Raw genomic sequence first — 19,820 nt, 5'->3', positions numbered from 1 at the left:
ACGTTATCCTTTATTAACTAACACACTGTAGTATGTTATCCTTTATTAACTAACATACAAGTACATTATCCTTTATTAACCGACACACTGTAGTACGTTATCCTTTATTAACCAACACTGTAGTACGCTATCCTTTATTAACTAACATACTAGTACGTTATCCTTTATTAACCAACACATTGTAGTACGTTATCCTTTATTAACTAACACACTGTAGTATGTTATTCTTTATTAACTAATGCACTGTAGTACATTATCCTTTAACTAACATACTAGTACATTATCCTTTATTAACGGACACATTGCAGTACGTTATCCTTTATTAACCGACACACTGTAGTACGTTATCCTTTATTAACCAACACACTGTAGTACGTTATCCTTTAACTAACATACTAGTACGTTATCCTTTATTAACCGACACACTGTAGTACGTTATCCTTTATTAACCGACACACTGTAGTACGTTATCCTTTATTAACCGACACACTGTAGTACGCTATGCTTTATTACCTGACACACTGTAGTACGTTATCCTTTAACTAACATACTAGTACGTTATCCTTTATTAACCGACACACTGTAGTACGTTATCCTTTATTAACCGACACACTGTAGTACATTATCCTTTATTAACCGACACACTGTAGTACGTTATCCTTTATTAACCGACACACTGTAGTACGTTATCCTTTATTAACCGACACACTGTAGTACGTTATCCTTTATTAACCGACACACTGTAGTACATTATCCTTTATTAACCGACACACTGTAGTACGTTATCCTTTATTAACTGACACACTGTAGTACGTTATCCTTTGTTAACCGACACACTGTAGTACGTTATCCTTTATTAACCGACACACTGTAGTACATTATCCTTTATTAACCGACACACTGTAGTACGTTATCCTTTATTAACTGACACACTGTAGTATGTTATCCTTTATTAACCGACACACTGTAGTACGTTATCCTTTATTAACCGACACACTGTAGTACGTTATCCTTTATTAACCGACACACTGTAGTATGTTATCCTTTATTAACCGACACACTGTAGTATGTTATCCTTTATTAACCGACACACTGTAGTACGTTATCCTTTATTACCTGACACACTGTAGTACGTTATCCTTTATTAACCAACACTGTAGTACGTTATCCTTTATTAACTAACTCAGTGGCTCCTTGGCCCTCTGCTTACCTGTTCAAGGGACACAATAATCATCGAGAATGACAGACAGGTGACATTACCTTGTATTTTTGCCGCAGGTTCTCCCACTTCTTCTTCACCCATGCTGGTGTTACCTTCCCCTCCAGCGCTTTCTCCTTAACAAACTGTCTGCAGAATCAGAGTTCAACATGTGACCTTCTGAACAGACTAGGGCACGTGCACCGTCAGCTCGCGGGGCACTCAGCTCACACGCACGTGAACCGTCAGCGCGCGGGGCACTCACTCAAACGCGCGCATGGCCGTGTTCCTCTTGCCTGTGAACAAGCTGCTATTGCTGACCCGCCACACTATAAGGTCCGCCGTGTTGGCATCGGTCCCTAAAAGAGAACCTCACACTTCAGACGTTTGTGAACTTTACACTAAACTATTGCTATTTATTTACCAACATTGTTTACCTCCATTATTTACCAACATTATTTACCTCCATTAGCTGCCCAGCTATGAAAGCTGCTAGCTAGCGTTAGCCAACGCTATCTAATCTGGCTCTGCTCTGCTCTTTGCTGGCTTCGAGTCTGTTTTTTCCAATATTTCCATGATAGTTGAATAAATAACATAAATCAATGAATCCTACATGGGTGAAATTTACAGTCCGTATATGAAATAAAAGCAAATAAACGTACATTTAAAATTTCCGATGGTTCCAACCTCCAGCGTTACTTCTACTTCGCTCTGCATTTTATTTTGGTGTTGTGGATGTTTTCTTCTCTTTCGTGTTCTGTGGACGGACACGGACCTTACCGTCCCTTATCGCCCCCTAGCGCCCCTTATTGCTCCTTATCGCCCTCTATCGGCCCTTATCGCGTGGAGCGACAGTTACTTTAAAAAAGGGAACTTTTTCAGTGTTTGATATTTTCCTCTAAAATAAAAAATTATATTTTTTCCCCTTTTTTTTGTAAAGAAAACGTTGCTTTTTAAGGTATGTTTAAGATTCAGGTACTGGACTTGTAATCAGAAATTTGCTGGTTCCAGTCCCACCACTGCCAACTTGCCACTGTTGGGCCCCTGAGCAAGACCCTTATCCCTCAAGTTGTACTCAGTCATAATTTTAAGTCGCTTTGGATAAAAGTGTCATAAATGCCATAAATGTAAATGTAAATGTAAAGTATCGGCTAAATGTACATTTCTTGCTAATCCTTTTTTAACCACAAGATGGCAGAGAACATCTCCCTCCGATGATGAAGAGGAAGAAGAAGAAGCAGAAGAAGGACGGATGTGACGTAACTAGCTAGGAGGAAACGCTTGCTGAAAGAAATTGTGTAGTCACTGTGTGTATCCTATCTTAAAACAAGTCCGTTTGGAATATTCTTCTAACTTGCTGTTTTCATAACCAGCGGCACCATGGTAAGATGTTGCGCTAGCTTTCTTCTTTTTGGTTTGTGTTCAGTTAGGTTGGTAACCGTTAGGTTACCAGGGCGGTTTGTACTGAGTGAAAGTGCCGCTAGCTGCTAACGCTAAGCGCTTAGCTACGCTGCTGCTACTCCTGAGGGTGTGATGGTAATGTTGGTTAGGTTATATAAATGAGTAAGTTAGGTCAGGTAAATTACAATTACGGGAACTAGTTATCAGCTTTGTTGTCAGAATAAACGGAGCTGTGAGGCGTACTGCCCTTTAACCCTGCGCGCTCACCAGAGCAATATTCCACTGCACTGTTGTCAGCTTCAAGCCCAACTCCCTATATACCACTTAGATACTACAGGTGAAATGTGCCTTCTGAACACTCCTATAACCCAACTCTCTATATACCACTTAGATACTACAGGTTAAATGTGCCTTCTGAACACTCCTATAACCCAACTCTATATACCACTTAGATACTACAGGTTAAATGTGCCTTCTGAACACTCCTGTACCCCAACTCCCTATATACCACTTAGACACTACAGGTTAAATGTACCTTCTGAACACTCCTGTACCCCAACTCTCTATATACCACTTAGACACTACAGGTTAAATGTACCTTCTGAACACTCCTATACCCCAACTCTGTATATACCACTTAGATACTACAGGTTAAATGTGCCTTCTGAACACTCCTATACCCCAACTCCATATATATCACTTAGATACTACAGGTTAAATGTGCCTTCTGAACACTCTTATAACCCAACTCTCTATATACCACTTAGATACTACAGGTTAAATGTGCCTTCTGAACACTCCTGTACCCCAACTCCCTATATACCACTTAGATACTACAGGTGAAATGTGCCTTCTGAACACTCCTATAACCCAACTCTCTATATACCACTTAGATACTACAGGTTAAATGTGCCTTCTGAACACTCCTATACCCCAACTCCATACCACTTAGATACTACAGGTTAAATGTGCCTTCTGAACACTCCTATACCCCAACTCTCTATATACTACTTGGATACTACAGGTTAAATGTGCATTCTGAACACTCCTATAACCCAACTCTCTATATACCACTTAGACACTACAGATTAAATGTGCCTTCTGAACACTCCTATACCCCAACTCTCTATATACCACTTAGATACTACAGGTTAAATGTGCCTTCTGAACACTCCTATACCCCAACTCTCTATATACTACTTAGATACTACAGGTTAAATGTGCCTTCTGAACACTCCTATACCCCAACTCTCTATATACTACTTAGATACTACAGGTTAAATGTGCCTTCTGAACACTCCTATAACCCAACTCTCTATATACCACTTAGATACTACAGGTTAAATGTGCCTTCTGAACACTCCTATAACCCAACTCTATATACCACTTAGATACTACAGGTTAAATGTGCCTTCTGAACACTCCTGTACCCCAACTCCCTATATACCACTTAGACACTACAGGTTAAATGTACCTTCTGAACACTCCTATACCCCAACTCTGTATATACCACTTAGATACTACAGGTTAAATGTGCCTTCTGAACACTCCTATACCCCAACTCCATATATATCACTTAGATACTACAGGTTAAATGTACCTTCTGAACACTCCTATAACCCAACTCTATATACCACTTAGATACTACAGGTTAAATGTCCCTTCTGAACAATCCTATAAATGCAGTAACGTGAATAATATAGTTTTCAGCTAATGGATTGTTATGAAGTGTATATAGAACTCAGTTAGATGAGATTCTCTGGGCATGACAGGCATCACACCACATGCACATAGTCCTCAATAAGTTGTGTTTTTTGTCATTTGTATTAATGATGGGGGGAGGGCTTTTTTTCTACATATTCTTAAATGTGAAGCAATGACCATTATAGCTGGTCAGCATCACCATTCGTCCTTTGTAACATGCAATTGATAACGTCTTCCTGTTGCAGTCTATCATGTCGTATAATGGAGGGGCTGTCATGGCCATGCGTGGGAAGGGATGTGTCGCGATAGCATCAGACAGGAGGTTTGGCATCCAGGCACAGATGGTCACCACTGACTTTCAGAAGATCTTTCCCATGGGTGAGAGGCTCTACATTGGGCTGGCAGGACTGGCCACAGATGTGCAGACCGTGTAAGTGCAACCTGACTCGTCCTTGTTCTTTACGTTACAGTAACGAAACCTTGTCTGCTCCCAGAAACTCACTGACACTTCTGAGGGAACAGAAAACCGAATTTTATTCAAAAATAAAGTATGTTTGGAGTATGTAGCTTGTATGTGAATACAGCCATTTGGACCAAAGGCATTTTAGCTTTGTCCCAGACATTTTCTGTTTATCTGCAGGGAGGCTGTTAACGTTTTGGTATTGGAATAGGAAGGTTAATTAAAACATACTAACTTGCCATATTAGCTTGTTGGTGTATATATTATGATGTAAGTCAGTTTATAACAAAATTGTCAAGGCACCTGCTAACCTACTATTCATTTTCTGATCATCTAGCCAATCTTTTGAACATTTCTCATTTTTGGAAACTATATAGACTGTGGTGCCCTGTTTATAACAGACAAATTTGAACTTTCAAAATCTTTTTAGATCTCAGCGCCTCAAATTCCGCCTTAACCTGTATGAGCTAAAGGAGGGTCGTCAGATCAAGCCGAAGACCTTCATGAGCATGGTGTCCAACCTGCTGTACGAGAGAAGGTGGGCTCGGCCTGAAGAACAAAACAGAATCTTCGCGCACCTTTACCTTTACTTCCACTACATGTCTTAAACCAAATGCGTAAAAGAGGGATTGATTTCAGACTCTGAAATAATTTCTGCTCTGTGAGGAGAAATGTCTTGTAGAATTCCATGCACTACTCTGCTAAGGGGGCTTCTGGTTTCTCATTGCTTAGGTTTGGTCCCTACTACATTGAGCCTGTGATTGCTGGTCTGGACCCCAGAACCTTTGAGCCTTTCATCTGTTCCTTGGATCTGATTGGTTGCCCTATGATAACAGAAGATTTTGTAGTCAGTGGCACTTGCTCAGAGCAGATGTACGGCATGTGTGAATCGTTATGGGAACCAGACATGGTGAGTGGAGCATATTAGCATATATATAACAGTCTCAGTCAGATGGAGATTTTGATATTTGGTCGATGGTCGATTAGATGTTTGTTGCTGTGCTGTAATGGGTATTGCTCTATGTTCTGATTAGGAGCCAGAGGACCTGTTTGAGACCATTTCACAGGCAATGCTGAATGCTGTAGACAGAGATGCGGTTTCTGGCATGGGCGTTGTAGTGCATGTCATGTGAGTACCACTACCCTCCTTTGACCTCAGTTAACCTCAGTTCATTAATCCAGCTCAAGTATTAAACTCCAGACTGGTTCCCCTGTTTTGGTAATCAGCTAATGAAGTGTATTAATACAGAGAAAATGAAACCTTGCAGTGACCGCCTATTGTAGTGACTGCCCATTTTAAATGGCTTTTGGCTGTCGTCTTAGATTTGCATGTTGTTTATATGTTTATTTGTTTGTTTATTGCTGACACCAGCTGTTTGGAACATTTAGTTTAAAAAAATTGTTTTAATAGTACAAGTCTAAATTGAAATGTACTTATAGTGGTATCCTTTAAGTCACTGAGCTTTTTGTAATTTGTTATTAATGATCTTATTTTTGTCTGATCTTAAACAGTCTTAATCTGTTTCCATCTATCAGTGAGAAAGATAAGATAACCACACGGACCCTGAAGGCCAGAATGGATTAGACAACCACCTCAGCTTTCCCCTTTCTGAATCCTGTTTTGTACTGTAACAGAACACACTTCTTTCTCCAAGTGATATTCTTTAAAATATGATTTTCAATAAAATACCAGATGTTTCATTTTGTATGTGAGTGATTTGCCTTTTCTGTAGGCTATAGCCTGTATGGGATTGAGAAGAGAGGTCGGTTTGCTTGCAAATATAAAAAGTACACATTGATTTTTGTGTTTGTGACTTTATTGGAAAAATGTCTTCCAGTAAATGTCATAGATTTAAAGATTTGACCTTCGAAGTAAGCATGACGGTACCAAACTTGCATTTTAAAACGTCTTTGTAATTGCTTAGAAATTGTAATTAGATGATTCCCAAGCCTGGACAATGTTTAAGAACATGTCAAAAACCCCACGATGTTAGACGGTGTAAAAGTTTAAAAACTGTCAGACTCGCTGATCGTTTCGACTGACGCAATAATCCTGAAGATTGAGTTTCTATGGTGATACTTATGGCGTTTGCCTCGCGATCGTACGGACGCAACGGGGGGCGTGGCCAATGCGGTACGGCGAACAGGAACGTGGGTTGAAACGTCACTTTCCCGCGACGGTCACGTTTCTCGAGAAGTAAACGTGAAGGGGAAATGCAATGCACAAGCTCCGCGGTCGTGCCATGTCTCGAGCATGGCTGCACCCCACCGTGCTGTTGTGCTTGTATGGCTTCTGTTGCAACTTCAGGCCGTCGGAACCGTTCCTCACCGCCTTCCTGATGGGGCCGGACAAAAACCTCACGGACACGGAGGTGAGCGCGCTCAGCCCAGCGGCATGTGACCATGACCTAGCTGGTGGCATACATCGTTTCAACTTGTGTATTCGTGTTTGTCGTTATATGCCACATTTTTAAGAACTAGCTGGAAATGCTGTTACTACGAACGGCCCCGAGAAAGTTTGTCTCACGTGAGAAAACCCTGGATAAATCAGACCGTATTACCTGATCTGTCCAGAACATAATAATCTCACTCTGAGATTAATACCAATAGGTTAATACCAAAATCACGAACAAAGAGACCCTCTCATAAATCATAAGTACCCCGAGAGCATGTTACCGGGACTACATTTCAAGGTTAGATTAATTTAAGATGATCTGCATGATTTCTGGGCTGCTTTAATGAGTTTTTAATTCTCGTTTATAGGTTGTGAATGAGATTTATCCAGTATGGACGTACTCCTACCTAATCTTGCTGCTTCCCGTGTTCCTGGCCACGGACTACCTCTGCTACAAGCCTGTACTCATCCTGCAGGCGGTCAGCTTTGTTGTGACCTACTCCATCCTCATGAAAGGGCAGGGCGTTCTCGTCATGCAGCTCCTGGAGGTCTGCTTCGGTGTAGCCACAGCCACTGATGTGGCGTACTACGCTTACATCTACAGCGTGGTGGAGAGGGGCTGTTACCAGCGGGTGACCGGTCTCTGCCGCAGCGCTGCGCTCTTGGGCTCGGCCATGGGCTCGCTCGTCGGCCAATTCCTCGTGTCCGTGGGTCACGTCCCTCTTCTTTACCTCGTGGTCGTGACCCTGGCCACCTCTTGCGTAGCCTTCCTGGCCCCCTGGTTCCTGCCCATGCCGAGCAGGAGTCTGTTCTTCCACGAGGGGAGTGTTCCCCAGGACCAGCCATGCCCGGATCCTGCCGTCTGCACCAGGCTTGTCGAGAAGGGGACGACGGGCCTGAACGTAGAAATGGTAGTGAGCAGAATCTTCCTAGTCCGCCGCCGCCTTTAACTGGGTTCTGTTTGTGCAAAACTGCATGTGCAGCGGGTTGGCTCACTGTTCCTTCCTTTCTGTCAGCACGAGCATAGGAATCTGAAACAGGTGCTGAAGTCTCTCTGGGCAGATTTTGTGCAGTGCTTCTCACGACGCCCTCTCCTGGCGTGGTCGGTGTGGTGGGCTCTCTCGACCTGCGGCTACTTCCAAGTTATCAATTATGCTCAAGTTCTCTGGGAGAAAATCCTTCCTTCGAAGGAATTTGAGATCTACAATGGTTATGTTGAGACCATATCTACTTTGCTTGGTAGGTAAAGGGTTTGGGATTTGCTTTGCTTATTGTGTAAACCTTTCACAGCTGCTATTGTGCTTTCAGTGAATGGATTAATCACATTTTTCTGAGATTGTTTTTGTTTTTATAGCAATACATTTTTAAAAAGTGCTTCAATGAAGCACTCTAATGCGTTTGCCACCAGGTGCTCTGGCTGCATTTGGGGTCAGTTTCGTGAGGGTGTCCTGGGCGGTGTGGGGTGAACTAGCACTCTGCATGTTCTCTGTAGTCATCGCCGTGGCTGTCTACCTCATGCACGCGGTCAGGAACATCTGGGTGTGCTATTCATCCTACGTGCTCTTCAGAGCCACCTACATGCTGCTCGTCACCATAGCGACGTAAGGAGCGCCAACACGGCAATCGCATCACTGGCTCTCTGTTCTCAGACGGCCGTTCTCTTCGTTCTTGATGTTGGTGGTCAAAAACGCCACAGTGCCTGGCACCGACCTGTAGAGTGACGCACGTGTCTCTGCGCGTTTGTTACAGGTACCAGATTGCCGCCAACCTGAGCATGAGAAGGTACGCCTTGGTGTTTGGGGTGAACACCTTCATTGCTCTACTGCTGCAGACGTTGCTTACCGTGATCGTGGTGGACTCTGCCGGCTTGGGTCTGGACATTTTCCCCCAGGTAACGTGTCCCCGTGAGCGGTACCGGCTGCGAGCTTCACTACCAACGCGCTGGCTAATCTGTCTCGCCTGTGCTCCTTCCGCAGTTTCTGATCTACAGCAGTTACTTTGCAGCGATCGCCTTCGTCTTCCTCCTCGCTGGGGTGTTTAAAGTGGCCCGATGCTGCAGGCCCGGTGGGGCGCAGAGATAGGATGTGAGCGAGGAGAGTGAAACGGACTCCACTGCAGGACTTCTATACACTACCGAGGGGGTGGCAGTAGCGGAGAGGCATGAACACGAGACCCTATCCACGACTGCGGTGTTGAGCGTGAAAGTGAAGTTGATTAGTGTGTGTGTGTGTGTGTGTGTGTATGTATGTGTGTGTGTGTGTGTATATATATAATATAGATATTTATTGAGGGCAGTAAGAGAAAAGATTGATGGAACAAAATGACCACATTCTAACGCACAAAGAAATTGACCAAAACGTGTTTTTGAATGAATGTCTCACACATGAAGACGAGGTTGTTAATTAATGTTTCTACGTTTTTAAGCACACACTAAGCGACTAATATGCACTGGTAAAATATAGACTGAACATGCAGACAGGTCAAGCCGTAATGAGCCTTCCAGTTTAAGATAAGTTCTAGTTTGTACAAATGCTGGTTTTTATTGTTGCACGTCAGTAGGTTCCGAACCTGTCCACTGTATGTAGACATGTTTGGTCTCCTTTTTGCTATTGTCTGGCACGCATGGTGTTGGAGAACAATTATCTCTCGTTGAGACAAGACTTCTGCTGTTGGAATTTTTCTTTTGGAATTTTTTTTCTTTGAGAATATAGGCTGTTGGGTTGTGGCAGGGATGGCGTGCATGTTCTCCTAGATGCCAATCAGCTCCTGACAATCCTGTTTGGGCACTGCGGGAGAGGAGGCTGTACTCTGATTGGGCACTGGGGGCCGTTGGCAAATGGGCAATGCCTATCATCTCATAAGGAGAACTGTTGCATTGCATCATGTTAGTGTTTAGTGAGGATTAATTGACAACAGAATAATTCAGATATTTGTGTTGAAGAAACTTTGCCTTGTATATTGGTCTTCAGTCACCGTTTAACACAAGAATTTTCAGTGTTTGTCTCTTCACCTTTTTTCTTCCACCTTCATGTAAATGTGATTTGTGCCCAAACAAAGCTTGTTTGGGTCTGTTGTCTTGTGTGGGTGGGTGTGTGAGTGTGTGGGTGTGTGTGTGAGTGGGTGGGTTGGTGGGTTGGTGTGTCAGTGGGGGCCTGTTACTATTGCTGGGTTAGAAGCACTGATGGAAATACAAGCCCCAGGCTGGAGGTCTTAGTTTGGCCTTTAGCAGTGCCACAGTAGTTGACCAGATTAGTCGGCTTTGCTAGTCTCTACATAATTAGCACTTCTGTGGGCTTTGACATGACACGCACAACGTACACAGGCTTTAGAGATGCTCAGAAACACAAGAATTGGTTTTAAATGCAACATTACAATTAGGTTCGGAAAGGACAAACTAATTTCTTGCTTAGTCCTGTAACTAGCAACTTAATTGTATGAATTAATGTTGTACATTTAGTTTACATTTTCAATTGATTTTCAGCAATGTGTATAATTCATCATTTTGTAGTGTTTTATTTTTAATATAAATAAAATTTGTGAAAATAGGGTAAATTGCAGTTGTCAACATAAATTTATTCCGCATTATCTATCATTTTGCCTGTCTACTGTACTTGAGGAATATGGAATTTTATGCCACTACAAATTACTTTTTTTTTTAACTGCTCCATGTGTTCTAATTTATCCATAAAACTGTTATCCTAAAACTGTTGGCCAGTTTAACCAATTGAGTTTGTAAAATTAGGCACATCGGAGAACGATTAGGCTTGTCTAAGTACTAATGCACTAATAAAATGCAACAGTACGTTGGTTTAAAGACTTCTTGCATAGTATACTGAAAGGAAACATTGGTACTATTCTGTGAAATGCTGAACACAGTGCACATGTAATAAACAAACCACATTACACACAACTAGTGCAGAAAGTCAACGCCCGAGGCAATGTGCATGGAAAAACTCATCTGAACCAGTATGGATTAAGTATGGGTGTGTATAATCTGCAGCCAGCGTGGAGACGTTGTGATATGACCGGTGTTAGCATGGGGATGTTGTCCACAGCGTAACCTCCCTCAGCAGAGGTACCTGGAAATAAACCTAAGGTTCCTTGTGTCTTCCAGTCTGGGCCAAGAATGTAAACGTTCACATCACACACTTGGACACATGTTCAGTAACATAACACAGCTCACAAACACACACACACACACACACACACACACGTTTAGTACTAACTAACCTACAGTTGCTTTTTTCAGTTTCTATAATGAATGCAATAAACTGCATTAAATGCATTTAACACAGCGATGTTGGTGTCTAGCTTTATTGTCATTAAATGATTGTCTTTGTTGATAAGTAAATGAATTGCATATTATTTAGAGGTTTGACAATAAATAGTTGCAGTTTCAGTAATCAACCAATTAATCTGAAATTAATTCACTAATTTAATATGCAGATTTAGGAATGCTTAGAAGTATGTTGCATTTGTTGTAAAAAAGTTAGAATTATTTAATAATTCTCATTTCTTTCTGAAAATCAATATCTGAAAATCATCTTGCATGCTTTTTATATAATACACAACCTACATTACACAAACAGACATCTCAAATCACTCTAAATTATGCAACAACAAAAAAGTATTCAGTTAGTTCTCCTTACATTTTCGAGAAAAATAAATCCCTGTATCACCAAACTTCCCATTAAGAAAAAATATTAAAATGTGCTAATTGTAGTGTATCTCCACAACTGGCAAGGGCAGCAGAACCAGTGTGGAGTAAGGCAATCAAAAAAATGGTCACACCATTTTCCCTAATATATAAACACATTTACCACATGACAAAAGGCAGCATTGCTTAAAATGTAGTGTCATTCCTAAAAATAGGTCGTTTTGATAGCAATTTATTTGAATTATTGAACTGAAAAACAATAATAATAGAGAAAACATTCCACATTGTTTTTGTTTCTCACACAAAAATAACCCGTATAGAGTACATTCAAACAACACAAGATAAAAACAGTCAATGATGTGCACTTCTGAAGACACTAATGAATAAAACATGACTCACCTGAAGCAACAAGAAGGGAAAGAAGAAAGTAACAGCCTAAAGGATACTACAGGCTAAACGATACAACCTAAAAGTACTACAGGCTAAAAGCCTAAAGGATACTACAGGCTAAACGATACTACAGGCTAAAAGCCTAAACGATACTACAGGCTAAACGATACTATAGCCTAAACGATACTACAGGCTAAACGATACTACAGGCTAAACGATACTACAGGCTAAAAGCCTAAACGATACTACAGGCTAAACGATACTATAGCCTAAACGATACTACAGGCTAAACGATACTACAGGCTAAACGATACTACAGGCTAAAAGCCTAAACGATACTACAGGCTAAACGATACTATAGCCTAAACGATACTACAGGCTAAACGATACTATAGCCTAAACGATACTACAGGCTAAAAGCCTAAAGGATACTACAGGCTAAACGATACTACAGGCTAAAAGCCTAAACGATACTACAGGCTAAACGATACTATAGCCTAAACGATACTACAGGCTAAAGGATACTACAGGCTAAAGGATACTACAGGCTAAAGGATACTACAGGCTAAAGGATACTACAGGCTAAAAGCCTAAAGGATACTACAGGCTAAACGATACTACAGGCTAAAAGCCTAAACGATACTACAGGCTAAAAACCTAAACGATACTACAGGCTAAACGATACTACAACCTAAAAGCCTAAACAATACCACAGCCTAAACGATACTACAGCCTAAACAATACTACAGGCTAAAAGCCTAAATGATACTACAGGCTAAAAGCCTAAATGATACTACAGGCTAAAAGCCTAAACGATACTACAGGCCAAAAGATACTACAGGCTAAACGATACTACAGCCTAAAAGCCTAAACAATACTACAGTGTAAACGATACTACAGGCTAAACAACAACACAGGCTAAACAATACTACAGACTAAACAATACTGCAGGCTAAATGATAATACTGCTATCAATATTTAATGGCAAGAACTACCTTGATAATTTGGTTTAACCAGAAACCACAGCTGTTTGTTGTTGTTATTGTTATTGTTGCTTTACCAATTGTTCCAAACAAAAGTTTGTACAAGAAGACAACTCCATGGCACTCAGATCAGTAACAGGTGCTTTCTCATAACCCCACCCTTAGCAACCCTAAGTAACCCTTAGTAACCGTAGCCGTCATGGTGACCATTGTGCTGGTCGTAGTCATTCTCGGGGCAGCCCATGCCGAGAGAGAGCTGGATGGCCATCTCCTGCTTCCGGAGCTGCATGGTATCGATCAGGTCATAGATGATGGCCATAGACCACACAGGCGATGGGTACCAGGACTTCACGTTGCCATCTTTGCCTACCAGCAGCATGGAGAAGTATTCCACGCTGACCTGGAAGTAGTTGCGGATGTCACGCACCAGAGAGGAAGTTAGGTCCTCCCGTTCCATGCCTGCACTTCCTGTAACAGCAGAAGCGTACAGGTGTACCTAAGAGACAGCACTGAGGTAGACAGAAATGAAGGCAAGAATAACTGTCTGCTTTACCGTTGATTGGGTAGAGCTCCAAGACTCCAATCATGTCCTCCTCGGTCCTCCCCACTAGCTTCACTACGGACATGTGACGGACACCTGGGGAAGGACATCATCATGGCAGTCTGCTCACAGGGCTAACCCACGCTCTAGGGCTAACCCACGTCACAGCACAGACCAGCGGTGTGAAGACCATTTACTGGCACAAAGATCGAGCCCAGCCGAGACCCGACAATGAGAACATGTGCGTGTAGATGTTTGCTGGTCCAAACGCTGCTATGTCATTGCGATCAGTAATATTGTTTTGTGTTTTCGGGGTATATTTTGGGGGGCATCTCTTAAGCTCTCATGCATTGAAGAAATGGTGTCTGTTAGATTTCAGACTCCTACATGTCCACAAAGACCATGAGGAGCACTGGGACAGATTACTAGGAATACCTCTGACCACATCCCCCCTGGAATATGACAACAGTACTCATGGAACTAAACGTCAGAGTGAAATTCCCTCAGGAAAGTGTAGCTATAGGTTTCTCACGACTTTGAGAATTCCTGTTTTTTCCCCCCCAAGAATGCACAAGAAAGTAAACTTAAAAAAAAGAACACCAAGCTGACCGAGATTGCAGGCGTGAGAACTCAGGGCATGAAGCTGTTGTTGATAGGCCCAGTCATCACGGTCAGGGGTGGAGATAACAAGGAGTCTCCGCCTCCAGCGAAACCTTCATGTAAAATAAGGAATACACACACAATAACACACACACAGTTCCTCACTGGGTCATTTATTATTCTACTACATGACTAAACGCAGCAAATAAACAATTAAAAAATGAACTATGATTAAAATTCTCTAAAACCTAGACAGGAAGTTCTCTAGCGGTCTGGATTTGTCTTCTTTCTTGCACGCGATTTCAAGCTTCCGTTGCAGCTCCATCTCTCTGAGGCGTGAGGAGAAAGTGTCGATGTAGTCGAACACTGCCTTCATCATGATAGGAACCTCATACTCTTGCTGTGACACAGAGAAAGCAAAGATGAAAAAGAATTTCTAAATTATTTTAACTTGAATGGAAAGTATGAAAATCTTAAATAAAAACTATATATATCATTGAGAATGTTGTGTTTATTGCAAAAGCAAATTTAACTACGATATAAAATGAACCCTCAAGGGCATGACATTTTCAAGATGTTTTCATGACGTTTTCATGCTTCCACCTGATTTATGTAGCGTGCCATTGTTTTCACCTGCAGACTCTATTCCCAAACATGGTCTGTTTTCCAGGACTGCATCGTTTACCTTCTCATGCCATTAGGAAACAAAAACAAACCTTCACTTTCATGTTAAAGTCCGTCAGCACCATATAGAAGTCGTTGGAGAGCATTCCGAGTTCCTTCCGGAAGGCTGTGATGAGTTCCTGGTTGATGAGTTCGCTGGTGCTCAGAACTTGCACAGGCTGGTCTTGCTCTGTATCCCCACAAAGATAATCAGACCGATGTGGAAAGAGGAAACAAAACACACGTCAGCAAACCCTCCCACCCGTACATACGAACCCACCCATCTGGTAATGGTCTATCTTCACGGTGCTGTTGGCCAGGGGGCCGAAGATGCTAATGATGGAGATTTTGCGCAGGGCCATGTCACAGACCTGCGCCAGGCACTCGTTCCTTTGATGAGCGTACATGGCATCGTGCTCGCTGGGGCTGGTGATGACCTGTGTATTAAGAACACCTATGTAGACCAAGGAACGGAACCTGCTGTATGTGGGAATTATGCAAGATGCTGCCTTTGCTCAGAAAAATGACACAGTTCCCCTGCTCTTACTGTAAAACCACTTGCTCTCTGAACACACACACACACACACACACACACACACACACACACACACACACACACACAAAGATACTCACAAGAAGACGACGTCTTTTTTTCTCAAAATAACTCCAGAATATTTCTAGCGATTTCTTGGGGACAGTTGACTTTTCCATTGGTCTGACAGTAACTCCGTTGAAGCCAGTTCCTTTTCTCGCCATGTTTCTGTTGCGAACACTAGGCTCCGCCTCTTTAAGGATTTTTTTTTTCTTCTCCACATTGCTCTTTTTCGCATTCTTCTCAGGCTTCTCCATCTTTTTCCTCCTCTCAGCTTTGCCAGGTGAGGCCTTCCCTGCTTTGGCAGACATAAGGTTCTCCTCCGGTTCCTTATGATCTTTGGTGGTCTTAAGATTCTTCTCTGGTTCCTTCACAGTAGGCTTTCCTCCCTCGTACTCCTCCCCATGTTCCTCAATCGGTTCTCTGCCTGTGTTTTTGCCCTTGGGTAATTTGTCCTTGACAGGCCTCCATCTGCGGGTTTGTGGTGGTGAGGATCCAGGTGATATCTTCCACTCTTTTTGTCTGACTCTGTGCTGGGTGATGAAGCTAGTGGTGACATGGGGCTGTGTTACCACGCTGACCCTCTGTCGGCTTTGCATAGTGGGCTGGTAGGTGTAGGAGATGGAGGCTTTGTGCTTGGGTGATGCTGTCTGTGAGTAGCTGTGTTCCAATGGGGTGACCGGAGCACTGTGGCTGGCTGGGGAGCGGCCAGAGGAGACAGGAGCTACAGTGAGTCGGGTTGTGACCGCAGCTGCTGTGGTTGCAGGTCTTGTAGTGGTTGTAGATGTGGTTGTCTCTCTTGTGGTCACCCTGGTGGAAGCAGTGATGGTGGACTGCATTGTAGAACCTCGGGTGGGATCCAGAACATGCCCCGCCCCCTCCTGTCCTTCACCCCCCTGTGTTGCTAAGCGCACATGGAGCGCTGGCCCGACAGGCTGTGCTACCCGGCCCTCGATTCCTGCTGCCCTACACCTCTCCACAAAGCCCTTCTGCCTGGCCTTCTCCAGCCTGCGCATGGGTGTGTGGTCCATCATCTCGTACACGGCCTCCAGCCGCACCGGGTATGGGTACCGCTCCTCCACCTGTAGGGTCTTCCGGAGCAGTACCATGCTGAACTTGCCCTCCTCCAGGTGCAGGAATCTCGTCAGCCTGGGCACCAGGGCCGGCTCCAGCAGCTCGTCCGTGGCGTTGCCGAGGGCGCCGATGCGCCGTACCGTGGCCCTGGCTCCCGGCTGCCCATGGAACATCAGGAGCAGCTGCACGTGCCTCTCGGCCAGTTCACAGTACACGCTCGGCTTCAGCAAGCTCAGCATCAGCTTGTAGTAGCCGTCCGATTCGCCCGGCGCCGAAATGACCAGCACGCGGTTCCGGCCCGTAAAGCCGGCCAGGACGCTTATGGAGTTGGTGCTGTTGGACACGCGGGTGGAAGAGATCGGAGCGCGCGGCCACAGCGGACTCGCGTCTGGAGCGGGGACGTTACTGGGCTTCCGAGCCGCGACCGGTCTGCGCCCCGTCAGAACTCTCCTCGCAGGGGACACTGCGGAATCCATGGCTTGGTCTACCTGAAGCGTTCCCTGAGATGAAGAACTCCCTGAGATGACGGCAGCCTTGTCTTTGGATTGCGCAATATTGGGCGCGTAACCGCCAGCTAAAGTCTTTGACTGCGACTCCGCATGGCTGCGTGTGTTTCTGAGACGCGCGCCGACCGACGACTTGAAATCTGATGCGTGCGATGCCCATACCAGAACCCAAAAAACCACATGTGACTGAAAGAGCTTCATTTCAGTAAAAGTCCTGGGAAGAAAATCCAGTGTCAGAAATCCAGTATTAAAGCATCGGATGTAGTGAAATTATTTGCCTATTTTAAGGTAAAATCCAATTACGCAGCTTCAACAGAGAATAATGATCCAAACTAATTTTCTAAATTTTTGGCCTAGAAGGAAAAAGTTCGTAAACGTCAATCGTTAAAAGGTTAATTGGTTGGTAACAAACACAAAACTATTAAGGTCCTAATTTGTAAAAGTTCACTTGGCGAAGATACTTAACGTTTATGCCAACTCGGCCAAAAAAAGTGAACAGTCTTTCGCGTGTTTCGTTGCTTTCCGATGTAGCGAAATCTTGGACTGCCAAAGGAAAATTTCGGACTTTCTTCGCGGTGAGAACTCAACCTGAGTAATGAACTCGCCCCGATGGCCGAGCAGGGACGCGACCTCCTCCCCACGCTGCATAGCGCCGTGTCTGCTCCTGTCTGAGCGCGACAAGCGAGACCGTCGCCCCGTAAGGTCCACGCGTCAGGAACGAGGCGTGACACCGCCCACCGCTGGCGCGTGCGCTTTGCTGAACGCTGCTGGGATGTCACGCAAACGTGGGAACGTGCGGGTGCCTCCGCGTTCTTCATATCAGCCTCAGCACACTACTGCTGAGGACATATACGCCTTTATGGGGACTACTTTAGTTGTGTCCAGTGGTTATGAATGGCTGACGAATGGTAAAATTTGTGTGTGTGTGTGTGAGAGAGAGAGAGAGATGCTACCATATGCTGGTAATGCATCTGTTAAAGGAGAACTCGATGTGCAACATAACCACACACACAAAGACACATGTCCCTTTCAGGGGCTGCGTTGGTCTGATCAATGCAATTACCAGATCAATTGATGAAAGATTAATTCACCCAGAAAGATCACATGATCATAGGAAAATACTTTTTTCTGTATTCCTTCGTGACAAGGACTTGAAACCAAACCAGATTACTTTCATATATATGTGTGTATGTGTGTGTAAAACTCAAATGATTCTGCAGTGACAGTGTCACTATTAGACACTCAGTCCCAGACTGGTCATTTAAGCTTCTTAACACTTGCTAATGCATTTGGTGCTGAGTGAGCACAGGACAGGATGTACAGCCACACACCACCCTCAGGTCTCTCATTTTAATCATCAGCTCTGAACTGTGAAAATCATAATTATGGTCTTGTTTTGGTCAGGATGGTGTGTGGAGATTAAGGCATCATAATCACAGACAAGCCACACACACGTGGCCAGCCCGAAGCGCTGGGATGTCAGCAGATGTGGTGGCTATGTGGGACGTGTCTTTGAGTGACGGGATATTCCGGATTGAATTTGAGCATGGAACCGCAACTGGGAGACGTGTGATTTACATCAATGGAAAGGTGATCTGAAATGTTGGCATACAATTTTGGATTTTTCAAATTAGATATTTAAATGTAATTATTTATACAGTTCCTTTCCTGTTCAACACATAGTCAATGACTAAAAAAAAGTGCTGGTTGTTTTTTAAAGGAGGTTTTCAGGAGGGACTGGATGTTCAGACTTGTGGGCAAAGAGACTTTCCCTGTTGGAAGTGCAGGCACTAAAGCCACCATAAACATAGAAGCAATCACCGGCTTTGCTTACGAATATACTCTTAAAATTGATGGGAAAAGCTTCCAGACCTTCATGGCCAACCGATCCAAAACCTCCAAAACATGGCTGCTGAAACTCGACGGCGCTGACTGCAGGATCGTGCTGGGTGAGAACAACAGCTGTCTGAACTGAGCTTGAGCTGTTTAGGGAATATCTGATTGAAATAGTGTTAACCACAAGCTTATCTCACTGGCTCTCCAAGAGTTGAAGCAGGTCCTGGCGTGCATTCTGTTTGTTCACATGCCACCATAAACCAAAGGCAAAGCGATTGAAAGAAATATCGCTTCTGTTCCTCACCAGAGAAAGATACCATGAATGTATGGTGTAATGGGCAACAGATGGAAACCACGGTAAGGATATCAGGACAAAGTTTTTCAGTTACTGTTCAACCCATGGTATGTGTATCTTGCAATATTAAAAAGAACATGTGTAATAGTTTATTGCTTTTCATATATAAGAATAAGATGCAGGAAAGAGCTACAGTGATGAAGGTAAGTCTGTCATGCCTTATCTGCTGTGGCCTGTGCAGCCTCTACGGTGATTTGTGTGTGCGCGTGTGTGTGTGTACAGGGGGACTTCGGCGATGACAGCACTGAGACACACTTTGCAGTGGGAGACCATGAGTGTTTCATAACAGCCTCGAGCAGCAACAAGAAGAGAAGTGGAATAATCCACTCTCTGCTCATCGATGGGACAAGGGTTCCGGAAGTCATGGAATGAAGACTGTGTTACGTGTATTACGTGTATTAAGCACCTGTTCTGTCTTTGGTACGTGAAGCTGAGGTGTTGAAGTGGAGACTTCCCTGCTAAAAT

General features: G+C 43.7%; 5 protein-coding genes across 7 annotated transcripts in view; 3 read left to right on the top strand and 2 right to left on the bottom strand.

Annotated features, from left to right (window-relative positions):
* si:ch73-193c12.2 (stress response protein nst1) overlaps nucleotides 1–1,945 on the bottom strand; it is a 3,123-nt gene extending 1,178 nt beyond the window's left edge. Inside the window, exons 1-3 of one of the 2 annotated variants that reach the window (XM_027004696.2) lie at nucleotides 1,861–1,945; nucleotides 1,464–1,557; nucleotides 1,261–1,348 (exon numbers count right to left, since the gene is read on the bottom strand). In XM_027004696.2, the coding sequence (XP_026860497.2) occupies nucleotides 1,261–1,348; nucleotides 1,464–1,557; nucleotides 1,861–1,915 (237 nt within the window). In that variant the 5' untranslated portion in view covers nucleotides 1,916–1,945. The other variant, XM_027004697.2, reaches the window with a different exon arrangement.
* A 497-nt stretch (nucleotides 1,946–2,442) lies between these two features.
* On the top strand, nucleotides 2,443–6,469 carry psmb3 (proteasome 20S subunit beta 3). Its single transcript, XM_027004690.2, has 6 exons — nucleotides 2,443–2,581; nucleotides 4,549–4,733; nucleotides 5,194–5,301; nucleotides 5,496–5,673; nucleotides 5,798–5,892; nucleotides 6,300–6,469. The coding sequence occupies exons 1-6, from the start codon at nucleotides 2,579–2,581 to the stop codon at nucleotides 6,346–6,348; spliced, it is 618 nt and encodes a 205-aa protein (XP_026860491.1). The 5' UTR covers nucleotides 2,443–2,578; the 3' UTR covers nucleotides 6,349–6,469.
* Nucleotides 6,470–6,944: 475 nt separating this feature from the next.
* slc19a2 (solute carrier family 19 member 2) lies at nucleotides 6,945–10,960 on the top strand. 2 transcript variants are annotated; one of them, XM_027004736.2, is made up of 6 exons: nucleotides 6,945–7,135; nucleotides 7,527–8,069; nucleotides 8,175–8,397; nucleotides 8,651–8,759; nucleotides 8,908–9,049; nucleotides 9,135–10,960. In XM_027004736.2, exons 1-6 carry the CDS (start codon nucleotides 6,983–6,985, stop codon nucleotides 9,237–9,239), a joined length of 1,275 nt encoding a protein of 424 aa, XP_026860537.2. In that variant the 5' UTR covers nucleotides 6,945–6,982; the 3' UTR covers nucleotides 9,240–10,960. The 2 variants fall into 2 exon arrangements, with proteins under 2 accessions (XP_026860537.2, XP_026860536.2); XM_027004735.2 differs by having other exon boundaries at nucleotides 8,567–8,759.
* A 1,658-nt stretch (nucleotides 10,961–12,618) lies between these two features.
* Nucleotides 12,619–17,885, bottom strand: ccdc80l1 (coiled-coil domain containing 80 like 1). Its single transcript, XM_027004624.2, has 7 exons — nucleotides 15,626–17,885; nucleotides 15,273–15,429; nucleotides 15,046–15,182; nucleotides 14,578–14,729; nucleotides 14,339–14,442; nucleotides 13,742–13,825; nucleotides 12,619–13,656 (listed from the first exon to the last, which is right to left on the bottom strand). Exons 1-7 carry the CDS (start codon nucleotides 17,363–17,365, stop codon nucleotides 13,370–13,372), a joined length of 2,661 nt encoding a protein of 886 aa, XP_026860425.2. The 5' UTR covers nucleotides 17,366–17,885; the 3' UTR covers nucleotides 12,619–13,369.
* Nucleotides 17,886–18,640: 755 nt separating this feature from the next.
* On the top strand, nucleotides 18,641–19,727 carry faimb (Fas apoptotic inhibitory molecule b). Its single transcript, XM_027004726.2, has 4 exons — nucleotides 18,641–18,754; nucleotides 18,885–19,113; nucleotides 19,308–19,357; nucleotides 19,578–19,727. Exons 1-4 carry the CDS (start codon nucleotides 18,641–18,643, stop codon nucleotides 19,725–19,727), a joined length of 543 nt encoding a protein of 180 aa, XP_026860527.2.
* Nucleotides 19,728–19,820: the final 93 nt, after the last annotated feature.

The sequence above is a fragment of the Electrophorus electricus genome, chromosome 1 (assembly GCF_013358815.1).
Source record: "Electrophorus electricus isolate fEleEle1 chromosome 1, fEleEle1.pri, whole genome shotgun sequence".
Taxonomy (NCBI): domain Eukaryota; kingdom Metazoa; phylum Chordata; class Actinopteri; order Gymnotiformes; family Gymnotidae; genus Electrophorus; species Electrophorus electricus.
This window is presented reverse-complemented; position numbering and strand designations above follow the sequence as displayed.